Here is a 22,287-nt window from a genome sequence, read left to right as displayed (position 1 = left end):
GTATGCAATGAATTTGGAGTCTTGAAAAGGAGATTTACCAGTGTTGAGACTGAGACTATACACAGAGATAGAAAGATGATGATAGAATACATGAAGAGAGTTGAATTGTTTCTATGCATCATTCTGTGTGAAATTGTACTGAGTTTGATTATGAGTGTGATTTGTTTGGTTAGATAGGATAAGGGATGCATGCAGGACAGTTTTTATTAATGGATGTTATGTGTTATTGTTTTGTGGAAGTTATGTTGACATTGTTGTAGATATTTTTCTTGCTTGTTAATAAAGTGGATATGTGTTTTACACTCAATTGTAGCTATTTTTCGTCATCATTGTTCTGTGGGGTAGGTTGCGCTCTACCAGATGGTTGGGCCTTCTATGTTTCTTCCTGCATTTTCTTTCCCGACCATCAGCTTCTTCAGGATGAGATTGCCCCTCTTCGCCTTCAACGTGTGTCTCATGGTTGTCTCCTAAATTGGATTCCTCATTTTCAACTGTTGCAGCTTGAGTTTGACTGGGTACGTTATCAGTAGCTACGTCATCTTTCTCCGATTGACCATTCCCCCCCCCCCTTTATTCAACATTGATTTACCCTCCCGTTGCTGTTGCTCCTCATACTGTGGGAGATCATCTTGATGATTTTTCTGATTTTTTGAAGAAGCTCCATCTACTTCTATATCTACTTCTATATCATCTGGTCCTCCATGTTCCTCATGTTGTGGGAGATCCTCGTCATAATTTTGCTGATCTTCTGAAGGAGGTCCCTTAACTTCATCAACTAACTCTGGATCGGCGTCAACAGGATGCTCAAAATACAAGTGGATCCTGTTTTCATTCTTCAGTGTAGCATCACACAACTTAACCACATCGGCATCTCTTCTCAGCACCCATAATCCGTTAGCTAAATCCATCCCTAGGTCCAACCAATACACTTCATTATACCTAGTATAACCTAAATCCAGAAACAAACCCTCAACAAGGAACAGATTACATGTATCAACATGCACCCTGTCGATCATACTCACTAAACCACCGTTATACCTCACCACACCATCCACATCCTTCTCTAGCCAACCCCGATGGTGATATACAAATGTGATATGAGTTGCCATCTAACAAAAATCATCAAATAAGTCACAAACAGATAAATCAACATATGAAGACACCCATTATCGAACCGCCATTTCAAAAAAAAAATTTCACTTCATTACCAATAATATGCAAACCCTAACGCACTGATAACAAGAAGAACGGAAACAAATGATGCTTACCGAAACTTTTGTTGTTCAATGGAGATTTCTTCACCGAGTATCAATACCAAACGTGAGATTGCATGTGATGTTAATAATTCCAAGAGGCGAATGCAGAGACACACGAGACGAAGAGAAACAGAGACTAACACTAAGAAACTCTTCAGTTTTCGCGTCCTAAATGGTCATAGTTAAATGGAGTGTTTCATTTAAGGTTAGCCTGGTCATTTACTTCAAATTGGACAATTAGGGTTTCATGAATTAGGGATAAAGGAAAAACGGTACGGAAGCCCTTAACGGATGCCACATTGGAATTCCGTCTGCCACATCACCAAACTCCGTTTAACGGAGAATGACTCTCTTTACGGTTGGACAGATTTGTTGCGTTTTTAAAATTTTCGAGAGTATAATTGTCGTTAATAAATATTAGGGTTATTATTGTCAGCGTTTTACAAAATCGGGAGTATAATTAGTAATTTACTCTTTAAAATATATTACAGTAGTGTAAATATGCAGAAAATATTAATACAATATATAAAATATTTTATTATAATTTGATATGTGTCCAACACGTACTTTATAACACACATCTTGTATATTGATTCTCGACTTACAATTTATTTACATATAATTATATCAAATAATTTTATTTTTAACAAAAATACTAATATTTTTCATATAAAAAAATCAGTCTTACTTTTTTTATTTTTTTCAATCATATTATTAATGTTATGTATATTTAAAATTAACTATTAAATTAATCATTTACTAGTATTTTGTTAATAATTATATTTATAGAATTATAATTTTTTTAAAATTAAGATAGGAAAAATTTAAAATTACTATACAAAAAATTTTTGCTTGGTTGTCTAACATTTTCGGTTCTAGAATATAAAAAGGTTGGAGGTTTGAAGTAGCGTAACATGCGCTATGATTTACGCTCTTTAGTTGAGTTTAAGGTCAGCTATCAGCATTCAGCACCTACTCAACTTAAATCTCCGAGCAAGGCCTACCAAACCAAAAGCAAAACAAAGATAAAAGAAAAGGACAAATTGCCAAGTGGAACTTCAACGCGTTGAGAGTCAATCTTCGACATAATCCTTTGACTCAAATTTGAACCGTCCGTGTTTTGTGCAGCTCTGTCAAGCAAATAATGATTGCAGCAAGATCCTTTTAATTTGAGACTTAAATTCACAGTGTCTATGTTTTGGTTAGTTCCTGTTATTGTATTTAATACAAAAGGGGCAGCAACCAAATGAAATAAGAATAATGTTCAACATTTAAATCTTTTTGTTAATCAAGTTCAACTAAGTTAGTATAACATAACAAAAATAAATTATAATTAATATTATTCTAAATTTTATTATTTAATTTAATTAGACTTAATTTATAAAAAGAGTTGGATATATAACATATAATTAAAAAGAATAAATACTCTTCTGAGTAAAATTTGTTAAAAACGATATCATACAATTAACATTTTTTCTACGGGCGCAACCATCCACTGCGTCTAGAAGACTAGAACCAATCTACAGACTACAGTAGTCACCAAAAAAATCTACAGACTACAGTATTAAAAAGAATCAATAGATCATCAAACTTTAATCGAAGAATGCAAGAAGCCAAGAATGGTAAATAAAATACATTTTTAAAAAATAAATAAATTATATTTCTGATACACTTTGGTGGTGCCGGTTGGTCAAAACATCTTAACAAGCTTCCCAAAATTATTTCGTTTTTGTTACCGGCAATCCATTGAATCAAAGGAGTCAGCAAACCCAGAAGGTTTCGCCGGAATGCTCGATTGCGTTTGTGAGGAGAAGGACATGTCATTGAACATGGTGGAAGTACCTTCATTGGCTTGCCACCTTCTGAGAGCTTGAGGAAGGCTCATGTGGAGATCAATGCCATAACCTTCTTCTTCTTCATGGTTTGTAGGCTTCCATTGCTCTACAAGGGGGACCAACACATTCACCGCATGCCCCATATCAGGCCTTTGGTACGGTTCGCGCGCAGTGCAATGGCCTGCAAGCTCAGCCACCTTATAAATGCTCTCCATGGTTTCCTCGTCAGGATCAAGGGTTTGATCAATTGCCTTTGGGATGTTCTCCTTGTTAATTTGTACCCTGCGGAACCATGAAACCAAGTGTGACCTATCATCAGGCACGGTATCATCCAAGGCCCTTCTGCCTGTAATAAGTTCCATCAAAACTACCCCAAATGCGTAGACGTCGACTTTTGTTGTCACTCTCCCAGTAGCTGTGGCAAGAAGCAAGAAACAAGATTACATTAGTTGCAAGTAAAGGAATGAGTGACTTTCTCTGGTTTTTTTTTTTTTTTTTGGGAGCAAAGAAAGGAGAGATGTTATTTGAACATTTAAAAGTTGGTATCCATTTGAAAAGCAATAAGATCAAAAAGTAAAACCGAACATCCCTTCTTCTTTACATTAATGATAGTTAAACTTGACCATCATTAACGAAGAGGGGGAGTAAAGTTTCCTACTAGAGACTCAGGTGCAATTTTTTTCATGTGAAATTGATATTTGAGAACTGTTGGATGATAATTTAGTCAAATATGTCAAATTATCTAACCGTTCTCAACTATCAACTTTACATGAGGACAACTACATGTGACATATCCACACCAAAACCCAAGAATGATAGAGTGGATATCAATGCATTAACACATAAATAGATGCAACCAATCACATTCAAATATTCAATATTTCAGTGCAACAAGAATCTAGCATAAAGCTAATTCTAAAACTGTACTTTTCCAAAACAAGAATAATATTCTTCAAGCTAGACGAACAGCAAATGTGATAAGATTTTAATCCCATGTTTTCTTTTGAAGTGCACAAATTGTTACAGAATTTGAAAGGTCGAATTCACAATTAATGACAAAGCTTATAGCTTAAGAAAGTATGATATTCTTTTCATACTTCCAAAACTAATAAAGGAATCCCATTTTAAAATTCAATTAACATTTGGATGTTTGAATACTAGGAAGTTTATTAGGAATATACTATAAGTCATAGCTGAACTCTAAAATAGGAAAAACAGAAACACAAATAATTAACTACTAAGAGGGAATACATCAAAATCTAAGAGGATTAGAGATTAATTATTTTTTCCTTTCAACTTCCATATATATATTTTCTCTCACCACCCTTTTAAATAAACCATGAATGAAGTAGTTACCTATCAAGATACTACTAGCAAATAAAACTCTAAAATATTTTTAAGGCAAGCTGGAAATAAAAGGCATTTATCTCTATACCTGCATATTCGGGTGCAAGATATCCAAACGTTCCAGCTAACCGTGTCTCAACTGAATATTTTCCATCAGGTGCATTTTTAACCAAACCAAAATCAGCAACCTTAGCTCTCATGTCATCACCCAACAGAATGTTCGAGGGTTTCAAGTCTCTATGAATGAAGCTTTGCTGAGCTAAACTGTGCAAGTATTCCACTCCCCTTGCTACATCCAGGGCTATTGCCACCCTTTGTTTCCATGTCAAAGGAGCGCATCCATTCTCATGCCAATCGAACAGATGCTGTGTTAGTGTTCCTTGAGGCATATACTCATACACAAGAAGTCTTTCATTGCCATTCATGCAATATCCTAAAAGAGCAACCAAATGCCTATGCCTAACTTTAGTTAGAACTGCAATCTCTGCTTGAAACTCATTCATTCCTTTGGTTCCCATTGCAACCGATTCCATCCTCTTCACTGCAATCTTAGTCCCATCATGCAATTCCCCTTTATACACAACACCAAACCCTCCCCTACCCAAAATGTTATCCTCACTGAAATTATTTGTAACTTGCCTAAGAACTTGGATCGAAATTGTGACATTCCCACCTTCAAAAACAGGGAGCTGTTCGTTTTGCTCGCTACCCTGGCTTTGCAACTCACTTGTTGCTCCCCCTGCTCCCACAAATCCATTGGAACTGGAAGCACCCACCATATCAATCTTAACCTCTCCTTTCCCTGTTTCAGGGTTATTTACCCTTCCAAATTTCTTGTGCCTGTTCTTGGCATAACACTTGCAAAACACAAACAAAACAACTGCAACGAAAAACACGGCAATAATGGCTATACCTACAATCCAAGCAGGAGAAAGCGAAGTACCACTCGATGCCTTAGAAGGACTTCCACTTGGTGCATCACCAGAATTTGAAGATGAGCCATTCCCACTTCCTCCACCTCCACCAGAAACCCCAAGCAAAGCATTGCCACCATGGCTGAACTTCACCTTAGAAGGGAAACTCGGAATCTTCCCCGTCAAATTGTTATTAGAAACATCCAGAACCTCGAGCTGAGCCAAACTCGTCAAACTCTCCGGTATTGAGCCTGTCAAATTATTGTCATTCAGATACAAGTTCTTCAAATCCGTTAAATTCGCCAAAGCCGGCGAGATCGTCCCGTTCAAATCAAGATTCTTGAAATTCAAGGTCACAATCTTCTCCCCAACGCACACAACAGAGGTCCAATCATTACAAGGATTGTTGCCATCCCAAGAGTCCGCCAACCGGTACGGGTAGTCAAACCCGGCCGCAACGGCAAGAAGGGTGTTCACCCTATCATCACAAGACTCTCCAGCTTTCGCGCAAAATCTGTTGAGCCCAGTAAGCGTGACCGTCACATCTTTCCCGAACGCCGGAGTCGGACCCTGGAGTCTGTTATTGTCCAAAGAAACGTTCCTCAAACTCGACATTGTGGTCAGTGCAACGGGTACAACGCCGGTTAACTGGTTATCGCGAAGCTGCAAATCGAACAAATCGGTGCAGTTTGACAAATTCGGAATGGGACCGGTAAACTGATTCTTCTGAAGCCAGACCTGATTCAAGTGCGTCATTGACGCGAGTACATCGACGGTGCCGGTAAACCCAGCGCTATCGTCCTGGTTGTTGAGCCAGAGATTCTGTACGGAAGATCCGGCGAGTGACCGGGGCAGCTGACCGGTGAGTTTGTTGTAGGAGAGGCGGAGATTCTGAAGGCCAGGAAACGAGTCGAAGAAGTCCGGCAAGGTGCCGAAAAGGTTGGTGGTGCCGAGATCGAGGGTGACGAGTTCGGTAGACTGAGTCAACTCGGTGGGAATTGTCCAGGGCTGGAGGTTGACATTGGTGGTCATGCTTAGCTCCTGGAGGCTCGTGAGTCCCGAGAAGGCGGCTTTGGTGATTGAGGTGAAGTTGTTTTGGTCTAGTAGTACGGTTTGGAGCATGGTGAGGTTAGCGAGTGAGGGCAACGCGCCGGAGAGCGCGTTTGAGGAGAGGGAGAGAGTGGTTAGCTGCGTGAGGGTGTTGAGATCGGAAGGGAGGGTTCCTGAGATGGAGCTCTTGGGGAGATTGATGGAGGTTACGCGGTTGGAGGTGTCACAGGTGATGCCGGACCACTTGCAGAAGGAGGTGGTGGACCAGTCGGAAGGGGCTCCGGTGAGTGACTTGCGGAGGTTGGACATGACGGCGGCATCGTCGGCAATGGAGAGCGTGAAGAAGAAGAAGAAGAAGAGAGGAGAGAGAAATGGTAGTAGGGTTATTGAATGTAATTTGGGGGTGGCCATTCGGATTTGGGAGAGAGAAAATGGAAGTTGGAAGGAATAGAAATGGAAGGAAGGAAGGAAGGGAGATGGGTATGGGGGACAAGAGTACGCAACACTCATGTGGCAGTTAAGAGGGAATATCGCATTTTTTCTTTCTTTATTTCGTTTCTTAAAACGTTCAATCATTAACACTTAATAATGCTCAAATATAAATTCATGACTCATGAGTAATGCTACACTTGCAAGGATGAATAACAAAAGAATTACAAAAAGCGGGCTCTTTTATACATAGGAGAGTTAACTACCATTTTAATATTTGAAATCTGACAAAAAAATAAAAATAAAAATAAAAAATGTGATTGATAAAAGGTTTAGTAATAATTTGGGAGTTTGGTTATAGAAAAATATGCAATAAAAAATGTGATTTAAAAAGGTTTAGTAATAATTTGGGAGTTTGGTTATAGAAAAATAGTTGGAAACAACCACAAGATTATGTAGAGATAAATGTTATTGTAAAAAATTGTTAATTGAAGCAAAGAAATTGGGTTGTTCGTGTTGACTTAATTTTAAGAGTAATACTTTAAATAGGTTCCTAAAAAATTTATAGTTGGACAGATTTGTCTCTAACAAAATTTAACTAAAATTTTGACTCTAATGTTTTTAATTATACACTAGATACGCTTTTATGGCAGTTTGATCCGGTCAGAACGTCTTACGTAGAGGTTAACGGGTTGACGTGTCAGGTTAACTGCCTTGGATCACCTCCAGGACAATCTGGTCTCCATCCAAGCTGGACAAAACGACATTGTATTGGATCATAAGGCGAACAATGTCGTTTCGTAGAGGACGAATTCGTCCCCACCATGAAAGGCATAGTTGCGAAACAGCGACGTTTTAAATGGGGGACCTATCTGCCTGTTCAAGGAACCTATCTCTCCAATGATTATGCTTCTATAGAGGTCTATTTATCTGATAACCTAGTGTTTGGGGACCTATTTGACCTATAATTGGTGACATTACCTTCAAATATATTCATTATTTTTTTGGTTTCATTGACACAAGTTGATGTATTTGGACCTGGTAGCTTGCAAAATTCTAATTCTCCCTCTCATGATACTCAAATTGAAGATTCTCCTTCTGATATCATAAAAAAATGTCTCAAACAATTCCAGAGCATGCTAATTTTGAATGACTTAATGCGTATATTGAAATCTGTATGAAACATCCTCATAATAATTTTGTTAATTCCAGATTCAACAACCTTTTAGACGTCCAAAGCAAATAGTAATCAGGTCCAAGGCTCAGAAAAGTGTTACTGCTGAGACCATGGCAGCTGCAACCAGTGGCATAGCATCTAAATTGTTTAAATTTATTTCAACACCGGGATTAAAGTAGTCTACGAAGAAATGATGCTTTTAAAGATTCCAATATCATATTTTGTTATGTCGGAGGAAATAGACCTTTTGTTGTTTGGGTTAATTTGGTTTAGTCTATATTAAATGAAATAAATATTCTTTTGTGAGATTTGGTTTATGTTGCTACTGAACTTAGCTACTTGTATGGTTACAATATTTTGATAAATGAATGAAACAAACCAAAAGCAATGTATTCTTTTATATTATATTTCACCACAATTGATTTCATGCATATCTATCTAAATATAATGAGACATTTCAATTTAACAATTTGATAATAAAAACAGATTAAAACTTGTCTAAACAGCCACCACATACATACAAAATACAACTACAACTACCAATGGCCCCAATTATTATACCCTTAAACAAAGTAAAAATAGTATGCTTCTTCACAACTTGACTATCTTCATTCTTCTTCAACAACAGATCATCCAACTGCTTCACTCTCTCCTCCAAGTCAACGTTCAACATACGCATTAAGTCATTTAAAATTAGCATACTTTCAGATTGCATGAGATATTTTTTTTGTGGCATGTGAAGGAGAATCTTTAATTTGAGTGTCATGAGAGGGAGAATTAAAATTTTGCAAGCTATTAGGTCCAGATACATCAGCCTGTGTTTTCAATGAAACCAAAAAGGGGCAATGAATATATTCGAGGGTAATGCCACCAATTATAAGTCAGATAGGTTCCCTCGAACAGGCATGTAGGTCCCCATTTAAAATGTTGCCATTTCGCAACTCTGCCTTCCATGGTGGGGACGATTTTGTCCTCTATGAAACAACATCGTTTGCCTCATAATCCAATACGACGTCATTTTGTCCAACTTGGATGGGACCAAATTGTCCTAGAGGTGACAGATGGCAGTTAACCTGACATGTCAGTCCATTAACCTCCGCGTAAGATGTTCTAACCGGGTCAAATTGCAATGAGGACGTATCTGATGTATAACTAAAAGCGTTAAAGTCAAAATTTTAGTTAAAGTTTGTTGATGATAAATCTATCTGACTATAAATTTTTGGGGACCTATTTAAAGTTTTACTCTAATTTTAATGTCTACTAAATTAGTAGCCAATCTTTTAGAGAGAAGCGCACACAATTCAACAAATCTATGTTAACAAACTTCGAATGATGTATTGTTAGTAGAGATTTAATACATGACTTTTGAAGCATATTTTATTAATTTTTATTTTCCGAAATAAAAAAATAATTCTCAAATAAAATAAAATTTTTGTTAACAAATACATAAAAATACTTATTAAAAAGATTACAAATAATGTAAAAATTTTCATTCCATTTTTATATCTCTTATTTTTCTTATCTCCATTTTTTCTTTTTTTCCTATTTTTTTCTTTTTTTTTTTAATTTCTATTTATATGTGTAGGAATCTAAATTTTAATAATTTATTTTGATATAATTTAAAAATAACAAAGTAAATTATCAACGACAATTTTGTTTGCTTGAATACATGATGTCAAATTAGTTGACATAACATAGGAATTATTCTTTTATAAATTATACATATCAGAAGAAGGGAAAAAATGAAATCAGGATGGATAATGATAGTAGTGGAAGTGAGTGAGAAGTTGAAGAAGGCCCACCAACAGAATAATGACTAATGAGCAGATAAAACAAAGAGGATAAGCGCTGGATTTGAAATTGGATTTAGGTGACGAGCAGAAGAAAAAAGAGAAACAAACAAATAATGCTACAATTCAAATTTTGTTATGAATCAAAATCAATTAAATTAAAAAATAAAATAAATTATTATTTGTACTTATAAAAATTATAGACACGAATAAAAATATTCATATAAAAATAAAACAAACAAATAATGCTACAATTCAAATTTTGTTATGAATCAAAATCAATTAAATTAAAAAATAAAATAAATTATTATTTGTACTTATAAAAATTATAGACACGAATAAAAATATTCATATAAAAATAAAACAATAATTATAATAATATCTGAATATTAGTTACGTAATTAGTCTGTTAGATAGTGTTTGTTTTGAACTACTGAAATCGAGACCGAGAGATTAAAATTCAGTATCATGTTTGTTGGTTCAGAGACTGATACTAAAATTTTTGTCTCTGTCTTTAAAATTTCAATATTTCAGTACCTCTAAAAAATAGAAATATAGGAGATTAAAATTTTTTAGGAGAGACTAAAATTTTAAAACATTTTATACCTAAAATATCTTCATTTTAATTAATTAATTCCAACGTTTTTCTTTGTATAAATTAAATTAGAGTTTTATCCTTATTTTAGTCTCTATCTTCTATTTTACACCAAATACAATATTAAGACTTATTTCCGTCTCGGTCTTTCAGAGTCAGAGACTCTCTTTTAAATACTATTTTAGAGTACTTTTGACACACAAAAATTATTTTCCTTAATTACAATTATCATTTTATTTTTATATAGATACATTTGTCTATATCTATATCTTTTTACGAATACAAATGATAATTTATTTATTTTAAAATAATATATAAGTCATAACTAATTTTTATTATATTAGATATTAATAAAAAATTTAAATATATAGTATTATTTTTTAATTTAGAGAAAGTGTGACCCACACGAATGCCAGCTGTATCCTACTGGATTTTCGCGTACAAAAGCTATCTGATCTAACCATCTCACTGTCCCTGTCTTTGTCTCCAGAGAAAGAGAAGGCGAAGGTTATTCTTGTGTTCAACGACTAAATAAGAGTTAAGTCATACTTTATGAAATTAGACATGTGTTTTAAAATAGTTTATAATAAATATTATTTTACTTATATTAATTATGTTGTGAAATTAACAAAAGTGTATTACGTGCATTGGTAGAACTTAGTTCAGACAAAAGGGTTATGGTCTCTCCAAATTTTTTATAAAAAAATTAGTAATATTTTTTCAAAAGATAAAAAATAGTTTAATTGGCTTACATATTTTATTATGACTTAAATTACCCAATAAATTCAATAAACAATACTTTCTTTACCTTTAAATTCAAATATAAAAAATAGATATTTTTTATTTATTTAATTTAATATTATTTTATATTTTACTATTTATTTAATTTAATTTTTTATATGATAAAAAATAATAGAATATTCAATAAGTATTAATATTATTGTATTTGTATAAATTGATAAAAAAATTCAATAAATATTATAAATTTTAACATTTGGCCTTCTAACTTTTTCTTTACATATTCTATAGGATATATATTCCAAATTTTATATAAAATAATAATAAAAATTCAAAGAATTGATACATTTTTTAAAAGAAAGGCTAATATTTAAGAAGTAGAACATATAACTTTTATAATATCAACACCTATAGATAGTTCTTCTACTTTAATGAATCATAAAGAAAGTGAGATACAATCTTCAAAAGTTCAAAAAGTTACATCTGATGAGTTTGACCTTAATTTTTTGGAACGAAACCTTGAAAAACGGCTTTAAATTTGACAATATCATCCAAATCAAAGAGATGAGATTAGACGAGCTTATCTTAAATGGGATTCATATCAAAAAATTTTTGACAATTATTTTCTATCTGACCCCTCCAAAATTTTGTTTTAAGTTCCGCCATTGATTACGTGTATTTTAAGAATTAAAATCTTTTAAGATGAGGATATTAATAAAATAATAAAATAAATATTTAATTATTATTAAATTTATAATTTTTATTTAAAAATCATTAATTTTTTATTTTATTAATTTTCTCATTTTAAAGAAATTTAATCATTTTTAAAGGTATAATAATTCGTTTGATGAAAAAAGGTTAATGGACTAACCAAGTGTATTTTTCTTAATGTCAATAATTTAATGAATACAATTAAAATCTTAAAACTATTTGAGTGCATATAATTAATTTAAAGAACTAATTTAAAACTTATTACGATTTTGTCACAAATTCACAATTCTAATCGGAGGATCGTGATTCACGGATATATTTTTATATTGTTATTTTTTTATTCAAAATCCTTTTTTTCGAATTTAATACAAACTATTTGAGAATGTAAAATATTTCACTAGTCAAATGTTCAGATAGACTAGCCGTGTCCCGTGTGTGTATTTGCAAAGCATTTACTACAGTAAGTATGAATTGATATTTGAAAACAAATATTTACTTTTTTTTAAGATATTATTTCATTAGAAAAATAATTTTACGTTTAAATAAAAATATGAAAAGTATTTTTAATAGATTATTCATTCATTTTTTTTACTTTTTTATAAAATAACATATTATTTGTTTAAAATACATGAAATTTTATATTTTTAATAAAAATACTTTTTAAACAAATCACATTTAAACATCTTTATAATTATGTGATTTTTTTAATAAGAAAATACTTCTTTTTAAAAAAATAGAATAAACAAATAATGTCTTTAGAGACATTAGCCTTCAAATTGGACAAAGATAGCTGAGTAGTATCAAGTTATTTCAGTAAAGTAGAGCATATTCTTGTTGTCCTTATCCTATCCCGAGCTAAGGCTTAAAATGGTGTTTTATAGAAATATCATCCATACTTATAAAACTATTTAAAAAGATGTGTTTCTCATAAAACGCTACCGTATCAAAGCCTTGTTCGTAGACTCTAGTTTAGAAATCTTACAATTTTTAGACTTCAACTCGAAAAAAGAAGACAAGAGGGGAACTGTTTGATTATCAGAATCAAAAGAAGCAGGAGTTGAGTCAGAAGTAACCTTAACAGATGCCGAAGCACTTGAATCCGACTTAGAAGGAGGAAGGAAGTCGACAGTTTCACCGACCTCTTTTAGTTGTATATTTCGAATAGCAACGTTCTTCTTAGCCGTACGAAGAATTTTCATGGCGGCTAACTTCCCAGTTATCTTTTTTGCACAACACTAAAGTTGGATTACATTAGCCAATAAAACAATCAATAAAATTATATCTACAAAATGAAAAAGAATGCTACCTAGTTCGAATTGGATTTGGCTTGGATTTTTTAAATATTTTTTGATGTCTAGATTAGGAGTTCGGCCCCAACACTCCTAGAATAAGGCGACTACACACTCTTCAACCTCATCCAAGTCATCCATGTTATATTTAACAACTACAGGATTCTCCTCCCAATACAAGTTAAAAAGAGGCTTATCTCTCTCATCTAAAAAGAAAGGTCGGACATACTCAACAGATCGAATTTTAAAGAAGTAATTTTTAAAATCGTGAAAAGAATCATAAAAAATGGCAAAGACCTTTTTCCTTGAACAGCTCAGAAGGAGACCAAACTTTTCTTCTTAGAGCTAAAAATTTTGGTAAGTACAAAAAGGTAAAAAAAAAATTTAAGTAAAGGAGGGGCGTCGAGTTCATGGCAGAATAGTTGATAAGTATTTAGAAAACCCCAAGAGTTGGGGTGAAGTTGGAAAGAGACAACTTTACAGAGTCTAAGAACCTCGGATTCAAAGTTGATAAAAGGAAGGCTAACTCCCAACCATGTAAAAAAAACACATATACATGTATATAAAATGTTGTTCCGACTTGTCAAGTCGGAGAAAGCAAACCCTCTATTCGGGATCGACAACTACAATTTCATACTTCCTCTCATCCTTTCGACTTAAACATAACCTATGATGCCTATGAAAAGTCTTGGCATACTCATTATCAATAACAGTAACGCCAGAAAGAACAGATATACTACCCAGGTCAAGTTGGACGGGCTTTAGATGACATGTTGAGAATTACGGAACGAGACATAAAAACTATACCTACAATATAACAAAAAAATTCATCATTACAAGTTGGCAGGTCAGGCAAAACAACATAAGCATTCAGACACAGTCACAAGAAGTCGGGTCGTCTTCAACAACACAAAAGAACATTATAGTTCTTACAACCTTTCGTATGCAAAACAAACACCACATTATCAAATATAGAAATGGAGCTATCTTCAATAGATAAATAGCACCATTTGGGAACAACACAAAGTGAAATCTCACACTCAGATTCATAGCGGCAACAACCACTAAAGTTCAAGAAATAAGCAAATTTTCAAACTTGATTTTCGAACATAATGCATAATTATCAAATGAACAAAGAATTATTGCCGAAGTAACAAAAAATAAATTTAAAACAGAAACACATTACCGAAAACACAAAAATAGAGAAAGAAATTCAAAAGTTAAAATGCCAACTTTGATAAAATGCAAAGCAGGAAAAGGGCACTTAAACAGAAAAAATGAAGGATCTAAGAATCTCCAACAAACGAAGAAAAATGTCCAAACAAAAATTCAAAGAGGATAAATTTTGAAACATAAAAGAAGTTATGAAGAATTTTTGAGAGAGAACGAAGAATGCAACAATAGTGAAAAAAACAAGAAAGAGAAAAAGTTTGGATATTTATAACACATTAAGGGCAAAAGAGTAATTTCATACCCATCATTTATGGTATGCACAGTTACTAAGGTAATCGTAGAGTAATGTGCGAAGAATATGAAAAGACGTGACGCTTCAAAATTTTACAAAAACACGTCGAATCCCCGACTTAGTCTCCAAAAGATAGCGTACCCAACGTGATGTACTAAGCGCACAAGGAAACAACATAATCTATAAATGTTCGGGTTCGACCTCATAAAACTCAAACTCAAGTAGATGCACTGTTCATATTCTGATCCAAGAACATAGTCAAACCCAAAATAAACAACGGTCCACTTAAGAGATCTGACCTCGTTTACACCTACCCGACCTCATAGAGGTCGGACGCAATAGCTTCACTTATTCAAATAGGTAACTAATTTCTAAGATATTTCTTACTCCCCTAAAAAGAGGATCTTAACAACCTCCCAAGATAAAAAGAATGGTCATCCACCATTAAACGTGAAACTACTCTAAAAAAGTGATGATCTCTTTTACTATAAATATACTGACGATTTCAAGTATATTTAAAACACAATCTACTAAAAAACATGTTTAAAATCCTTACTAACTTATGCATTAGAGTCCCTTATAAGTCCACCCCCACCTCTGATCTTCACGAGGAACTTGGACGGCGACACCTCGACACCAATAAAAGTCGGATGCTCGTTGCCCAAAAAGAGTTTGGACTTCATGTTCAGGATCAAGAACAACCCAGTTTCAGATAACCCTCAGAACAAAAACAACAATAACAACAACAACAACAAGAAACAACAATAATAATAACATTTTTAGAGTCTCGCTATTTTATTAATAAAATACGTAATTAGTAACTGACAACTATGAATACGTAGCATTTTTTGTTTGCTATTTTACCGAATTACCCTTAATGTATTTTTTCTTTTCCCATGCCTATCTCGTTCGATGCTGACTTATTTTCCCCCGAAAAAATATTTTCATATTCAATTATTTCTTCCTAAAACATAATTTCTGTCCATTTGATTTCGCTCCAAAAATGCATATTTTTTCCCCTACAAAATGTAAAGCTTCTTTAAATATTGTTTATCTTCTTCAATGCTGCAATGAAATCGCGCTATGATAATTGACTTCTCTAACCATTACCGCTGTCGTTGAGGTATGTCGTAATCTCTGATCAATATCATAGCTTTCTAAAAATCTTCACTACTTTTTTTCTTGCTCCACATCATAATAAATTATATTCTCAATTCTCAATTTAATTTATGAACAACGTATTCTATATTAATATAATTTGTTATCTTATGACTTTTGCACTTTGCTAATACAATATATTATTGTCTTATTATCCACAAACTAATTCTTTTAAAAAAAAAAACTTTTATTGATTATTGGATATCAACTTCAACAAGAAATGCAACTTCTCTCGTACTCTACTCGATAATAATCAAAGAAAAAAAAATCCTTATTAACACAATATAAACTTAAAGAATGATAACACAGTCACACAATAATACATATGTTGCCAAATTAAAGAACACCGAATCCATCTCTATGATCAAAACCTTCCGTGACTACACTCAGCCGGAATGCCTTCCGGGAAGCGTTTGAGATCGTTGCAGTAATTATAGACCATGAAATACTTCTGAACCCATCTGAGTCTTCTTCTGCCATAGGCATCGAGCACGCTGTCTTTTCCGCTATTCTGTATCTCTGATGTTGCAACATCAGAGAAGGCAGAAGTAGCGGAGAAGCCAGTGACCTTGAAGTTGCGGTAATAGGCCGTGAAGGGTGCTTTGGACCAATCGGTTTTCACCAAACCTCCTCTTGTGGCCCAATCATCTGCGTTCCAAAGACTCGAATAGATTCTCATTGGCTGGTTCTTTGGGAATGGAACACCATCTGATTCAGCATTCTTGAATACCCTTATTGGGATGTTATCAACCAAGAATCTGCACAAAATTAGTTAATCCACTGCCATTAGAATACCATAAATATATTTTAAAAAAGATAATAATAATAATAGAAGAGAGTAATAATGATTGTAATAAATTAAAGGAGGGTAACGGTGTTCTTACGTGATGTGGTGGGGGTTCCAAATGATAGAATAAGTGTGGAAATTTGTTGTGGGATCAAACCAAAGATAGAATTGTTGCTCTCTGTTGCCCTTACCTTGACTGAACACATTCGTATGGAGAATGTATGGCTCACCACTCACGTTCCCTAGAAACTCAAAATCTATTTCATCATGTGTTGCTCCTTCTGATGACAACTGCACCATCAAATATTCTCGAATCTATTACTTCTAAATAAATATGGGAAGATTATACCGTTTGAATTATAGCTCGTTGGCGTGTAAGTATAATTATTATATCTAACGAAGACTAGTCTTTTTAGTGTGAAAATAACATTATTGAGTGTAAGTAAAAAAGGAATAGCTTTGAAAAAGTAAAATTATGTAGTATAACTTGTTTATGTGGGTGTGCTACAGTTCCCATGAACGTGAACTTGCATTCGAATTTCAAATTGATGCCTAAAGTTTACAACCATTTCAATAAAAAAAAAAGGAGTATGAAGGCATCCATGCTAGTATTTCACGAGGAACAATCACTGTTAAAATATTCTTTTGGAAAACAAAATATTAGCAAATTAAAGTGGACAAGAAAAGTATCAAATCAGAAAAAGATGCATTAAAATTTATAATTTAAAATAAAAATTATAATTTAAAAAAATAACTAATATTAACTTAAAAAATAATAATTATTAGTTGAATTTATAGTATTACTACCTACGTTTAAGAAGATTTGCAGTTAAAACAAACACTTATTTAGTTCTAAAATATTGTTTATATACTAAAATCAATAACTAAAATCAGGTGAAAATTCAAATCGACTTCACGTGAAGTTGATAGTTAAGAGTAGTTAGATGAAAATTTAGTCAAATCAGTTAAATTATATTTAATTGACTGCACCTGAGTTTCTACCCTAAAATTAGTAATCATATATTTATGTATAAATATGCATAGTTTAATTTATTTTTAATGTGTATTTTATAGTATGATTAATTTTACTGATTGAATTTAGTGTAAATAAAAAGGTAAAAACTCAGGTGCAGTCGACTTCACGTGAAGTTGATGGTTGAGAGCCGTTAGATAGTTTGACTTATTTGACTAAATTTTTATCAAACGGCTCTCAACTATCAACTTCACATGTAGTTGACTGCATCTGAATTCCCACCAAATAAAAATCGCGGATTTGAGTCTCAAAAAACAGGAGTGTAATGAATTAAGCAGATAGAGCATACATAATAAGCAGTAACAGTGCCAGCGGAATTGCCAGAAACAAGTTTGAGTTGCATGTCAATTCTGCCAAACATGTACTCTTTCTTGGATCGGAAGCCAGAGCCAGACACTTTATCCAGCGAAAGAGAGAGAAGCTGCCCTCCATTGAATATTTTTGCACGGTTTTCTCCCCATGTTAGATCAAAATCGTCGTAGAAGTTAGCGCTGCACGTACCCACCATGGTGGTAATAACCACCATCACAACCCCAACCAGTAGCAGGTTAAACCCTTTCCTAGTAGAACCACCCATTTTGAACGCAACAGGAAGAAGAGAATAGGGAATGTATGTGATAATAATTTAATGATGTGATGTGTTAGAAATAAAGAGGTGCATGTTATATATATATACATACATAAGTGCATGATAGAAAGATAGAGGGTAATTTGGGAAATGAAGGAATAATAAGAATTTGGGAATAATTATTAGACGCGTCAAGGAAAGTATAGGAAGGCTGGTGCCAGCTTATATTGCTTTGAAAGCTGGAAGCCTTTTGTTTGAACGTTGGTTATTGTATGTATCTAAATTGTATATAGAGTAGGTTGTGGTTTTATTCGTTTTGGGTTTATGCTTTGCATGGAAATGATGGAATGCCATATATATATATATATGATGGTGGAAACTCATGTGCAATCGACTTTACGTAAAGTTGATAAATGAGGGTTATTAGATAATTTGACTAATTTAAATACATTTTTATTTAATGACTCCCAATTATCAACTTTACGTGAAATTGACTGCAGCTGAGTTTTCTCCATATATAATATATACAATCATAGTATATTTTTTTTAAAGAAAACAACTAACAAATCATTTATTCATATATAATGTATATTAAAAATATATTAAATAATATATATTTAATTATATATAAATACATATGACTAATTTAAGAACTAATTTTGGACGTACATGTAATATAATAATATACTATAATGATTGGTATGCATGGATAGATGTAGCTAGACCTTTTAGCTTTTAGAGAAGAGGAGGATTCTTCGGTGATATGTTTGGTGGAAGGATACAAATTTTTATAAATAAATAATGTATATAATTTTTGTACATTAATATTTTTAAGTCATATATATTTTATTAATTATATATAAAAATATATTATTTATTTAGTTTTAATATATATTTTATATAAATAATTGATTGAGTGATTGATCATTACAAAAAAAATATTAAATATTATCGGATTTATAATTAAATTTAGTGTTGGCTTTACCGACAGATTTACCAACAGTTTAGGTGTCAAATTAGTTAGGTCAAATTATTATTACTGGCAAATTTTTGTTTTTGACGGTAAATTTGTCGGTAATAATTGAAGAAAAACGAAAAAAATCGGGACAAAATTTAGCGTCAGATTTATCCGTTGATTTTTTTGCTGGTAAACTCAATTAGTAGAACACTGCATTTTGGTGACCTATAATGCGTTATCGTCGGATTTATCTGTTGGTAAATTCGACGGCAGGCCCTAAATTCAAAATGCGAACATTCTCCCTTTATTTTTGAAACACACACTCTCTCTAACCTTCTCTTCTCTCTTTTTCTCTTCTCTCTTTACCTCCAGCAGTCCCTCCGACCACTCTTTACCAGCGCCACCCACATGCATTTTTTTCCAAAGACTTCGTGGACTCGCCGTAATCCTGTTTCATTGCCTGAAACGGAGCTTCTCCCTCTGTCTCTATCGCTGTTGGTGCCGCTATCATTGCTGCACTCTCTGTTGCCAGAACTGGGTCTCTTCTCCATCCTCCAGATAGGTTGCCTTCATCCCTTTTTTTATTCCATCCTCGTTTTTATTTTATTTTAAATAAAAAAATCCTAATCTCTTTTTGAACCCTAATCCCAATCCCATTTTTTACTTTCTTCATTTAGCTATGTTTTGTTAATGCATGTTTATTTTTTTTATTATTATCATAATACATTTTATCTTTGTGTTCTTTTTTATTGATATAAAATTATTTTAAGTAAACTGTCTATATGCTGTGATTTTTTAGATAGTTTATCATTCTAATATTAATGATATTGTTGAGCTGCTTAGACATAGTAATTTTTTGTCACTTTTATTAACTATTTGCTTATTAGATTATTTTTAATTTAATTTTTTGTTAAGTTCTTTTAATTTACTTCTAAATATCGTCTAAATATTGTTGAATTGAATATTAAATCATATGTTGAATATGAAGATATTGGTGAGTTATAATATGTTCAGGTAAACGATACATAATAATATTAAATATGTTAATTTTTTAGTTCAATTGAGAATTGAAGTTTTGGATATAAAAAGATATATGAATGATTTTTTTATTGCTATTGAATTATATCATTTATGCAAAAAAATTAAATTGATATGATTTTACTAATGGAGTTAAATAAGTTGTTGATAATTTATTTTTATTCATATTGTTTCAAAAAAGGTTCAGGTTACTTAAGAAATAAAAATTCACCTAATTTAGACCAAAAAAATGAATGAATTGATAAATGTGAGCTTGCTGCTTTCTTTTTGTTTTTTAATTGACATAAGTTGTTGCTATAGAGATTAATATTGAGCATCAATTTATTCCATTTTGCAGGTAGTTGTCAATGGATCTTGAAATACTATTTGATTAGCGACTCACTCATTTGCAGAAGAGCAATTACTTATGAGTAATAATATTATATCACAAAGTTAGTAAATTAGATATAGAACAAATAAAGAACGAATTAAATCAAAAGAATATATATTCATGATACGTTATTTTAATCCTCTTACATATAATTCATACCATTATTTAATAGAGAGTGAGCTAATGAGAGAAATAAAGTTTTGTTTGGCTAGAGAGAAATAAAATAAAAGTTTTTTTTTATATTAAAATATAAGTGTGATTTAATGATATTGTTTAGGTGTTAAGATTGGAAAAAAAATGTTATCATCTAAAGAAACATTACCATTCTAAATTTTTTTAAAACATTTAAAATCTAAGTTTACCGTCGAATTTAACGAGTAGGAATAAATCTAACAGTAATAAATTCAAAAATTTTGCCAAATAAAAATTTATATCCACTACTAAAAATTTATAAAAGATTCGGATGGTTTGGTTCATAGCAAAAACAGATCGAATTGAAGCCATTACAACAGCGCCACAATAAGCGACAACAACGTGAAAGATAAGAGTTTTAGTGGCAGCGATAGCGCCAGCGCCGAGGCACCGGCATAGTAACTCCGTGGACGGTTCTTAGGAGGGTGTTTGGACTTCGAAGAGATCATGGAGGCTAAGAAAGTAATGCGTCTCGAAAAACTTACTGAGCAATAATAGACCATTGATCCAAATGCGTTAATTTATTTATGAACACGATACTCACTTCAATTTTTATTTTTATTTTTTTATTTTATTTTTGTAATTTGTGATTAATCTTAATGTTATTTTTGAACAATTTCTTTCGAAAACTTTTTAATTTATGGTATGAAAATATTGAATTTGCGATAGTGATATTTGATTATTGTCATATTATTTTTTTAATCTTCGGCAACCATTATTAACAGGATTGAACCATATAAATTTATTGATTGGCCAATATAAATAATAATTGAGATAAGTTCATATGCTTAAAATCCATATTTATAAAAAAGTATAAATTATTACTAATTCCGTTATCTATTTTGATCCTTTAAATTCCAAATATATTTTTATCACCCTAAAATCCTCCCGATGTGAATTATGGATCCACCTAAGATGATTATCTGTGGCCTCGGTGTCACATTTGAGTAGTCACTCAACACTCTCAAGGATGATATATGCATGGGTCAACCGCATTTTGGTATATACAAATTTCAAGTGTACGAGAGAATATCGATATTTTAATTATTTTAATTATTAATTTTAATTGATATATATTATATATATTTTTTATAATTTAAATAAAATAATTAAAACATCAGTATTTTTGATATACTTAAAACTCTTTTATCATATAAATTGGGAAAGAAATTATTATGAAAATAAATATAAGAGATTATTAGGTGGTGGATGCCAACTGGACGTGATATAGAAGCTAGGTACCTCAAATAAGAATGGAGTTTACTTGTTAATGTGTCTACGTACCAAATCATGAGCATTTTGGATCCACTTAGATTATGCCGTGTGGCAGATAGGTTTCATATTTGAGATTAATCCAAACCCTCATAAGTCATAACTATGACACCGACACAGGTGTTTTTCTATTTTTAGACACTCAAATAAATATATATAAAATATTTTTTTAATTAAAATTATATATATAATTAATTAAATCATATTATTTCTGTTATAATTAGATTGGATAAACTAATTTAGTTAAAAAATTAATGAATTAAATTTTAAATTGATCTAAATTATTTTTTTTATAAAAAATAATTACAATATCTT

The 22,287-nt window shown here is 32.2% G+C and overlaps 2 protein-coding genes across 2 annotated transcripts; both read right to left on the bottom strand.

The window, feature by feature from the left end:
• Nucleotides 1-2,653: 2,653 nt before the first annotated feature.
• LOC130976019 (receptor-like kinase TMK4) lies at nt 2,654-6,926 on the bottom strand. Its single transcript, XM_057900753.1, has 2 exons — nt 4,527-6,926; nt 2,654-3,506 (listed from the first exon to the last, which is right to left on the bottom strand). Exons 1-2 carry the CDS (start codon nt 6,910-6,912, stop codon nt 2,989-2,991), a joined length of 2,904 nt encoding a protein of 967 aa, XP_057756736.1. The 5' UTR covers nt 6,913-6,926; the 3' UTR covers nt 2,654-2,988.
• Nucleotides 6,927-16,001: 9,075 nt separating this feature from the next.
• On the bottom strand, nt 16,002-18,202 carry LOC130973078 (xyloglucan endotransglucosylase/hydrolase 2-like). The gene is made up of 3 exons (XM_057897466.1): nt 17,864-18,202; nt 16,639-16,832; nt 16,002-16,512 (listed from the first exon to the last, which is right to left on the bottom strand). Exons 1-3 carry the CDS (start codon nt 18,149-18,151, stop codon nt 16,119-16,121), a joined length of 876 nt encoding a protein of 291 aa, XP_057753449.1. The 5' UTR covers nt 18,152-18,202; the 3' UTR covers nt 16,002-16,118.
• Between the last annotated feature and the right edge of the window lie 4,085 nt (nt 18,203-22,287).

Source organism: Arachis stenosperma, chromosome 4, assembly GCF_014773155.1.
Source record: "Arachis stenosperma cultivar V10309 chromosome 4, arast.V10309.gnm1.PFL2, whole genome shotgun sequence".
NCBI lineage: Eukaryota > Viridiplantae > Streptophyta > Magnoliopsida > Fabales > Fabaceae > Arachis > Arachis stenosperma.
This window is presented reverse-complemented; position numbering and strand designations above follow the sequence as displayed.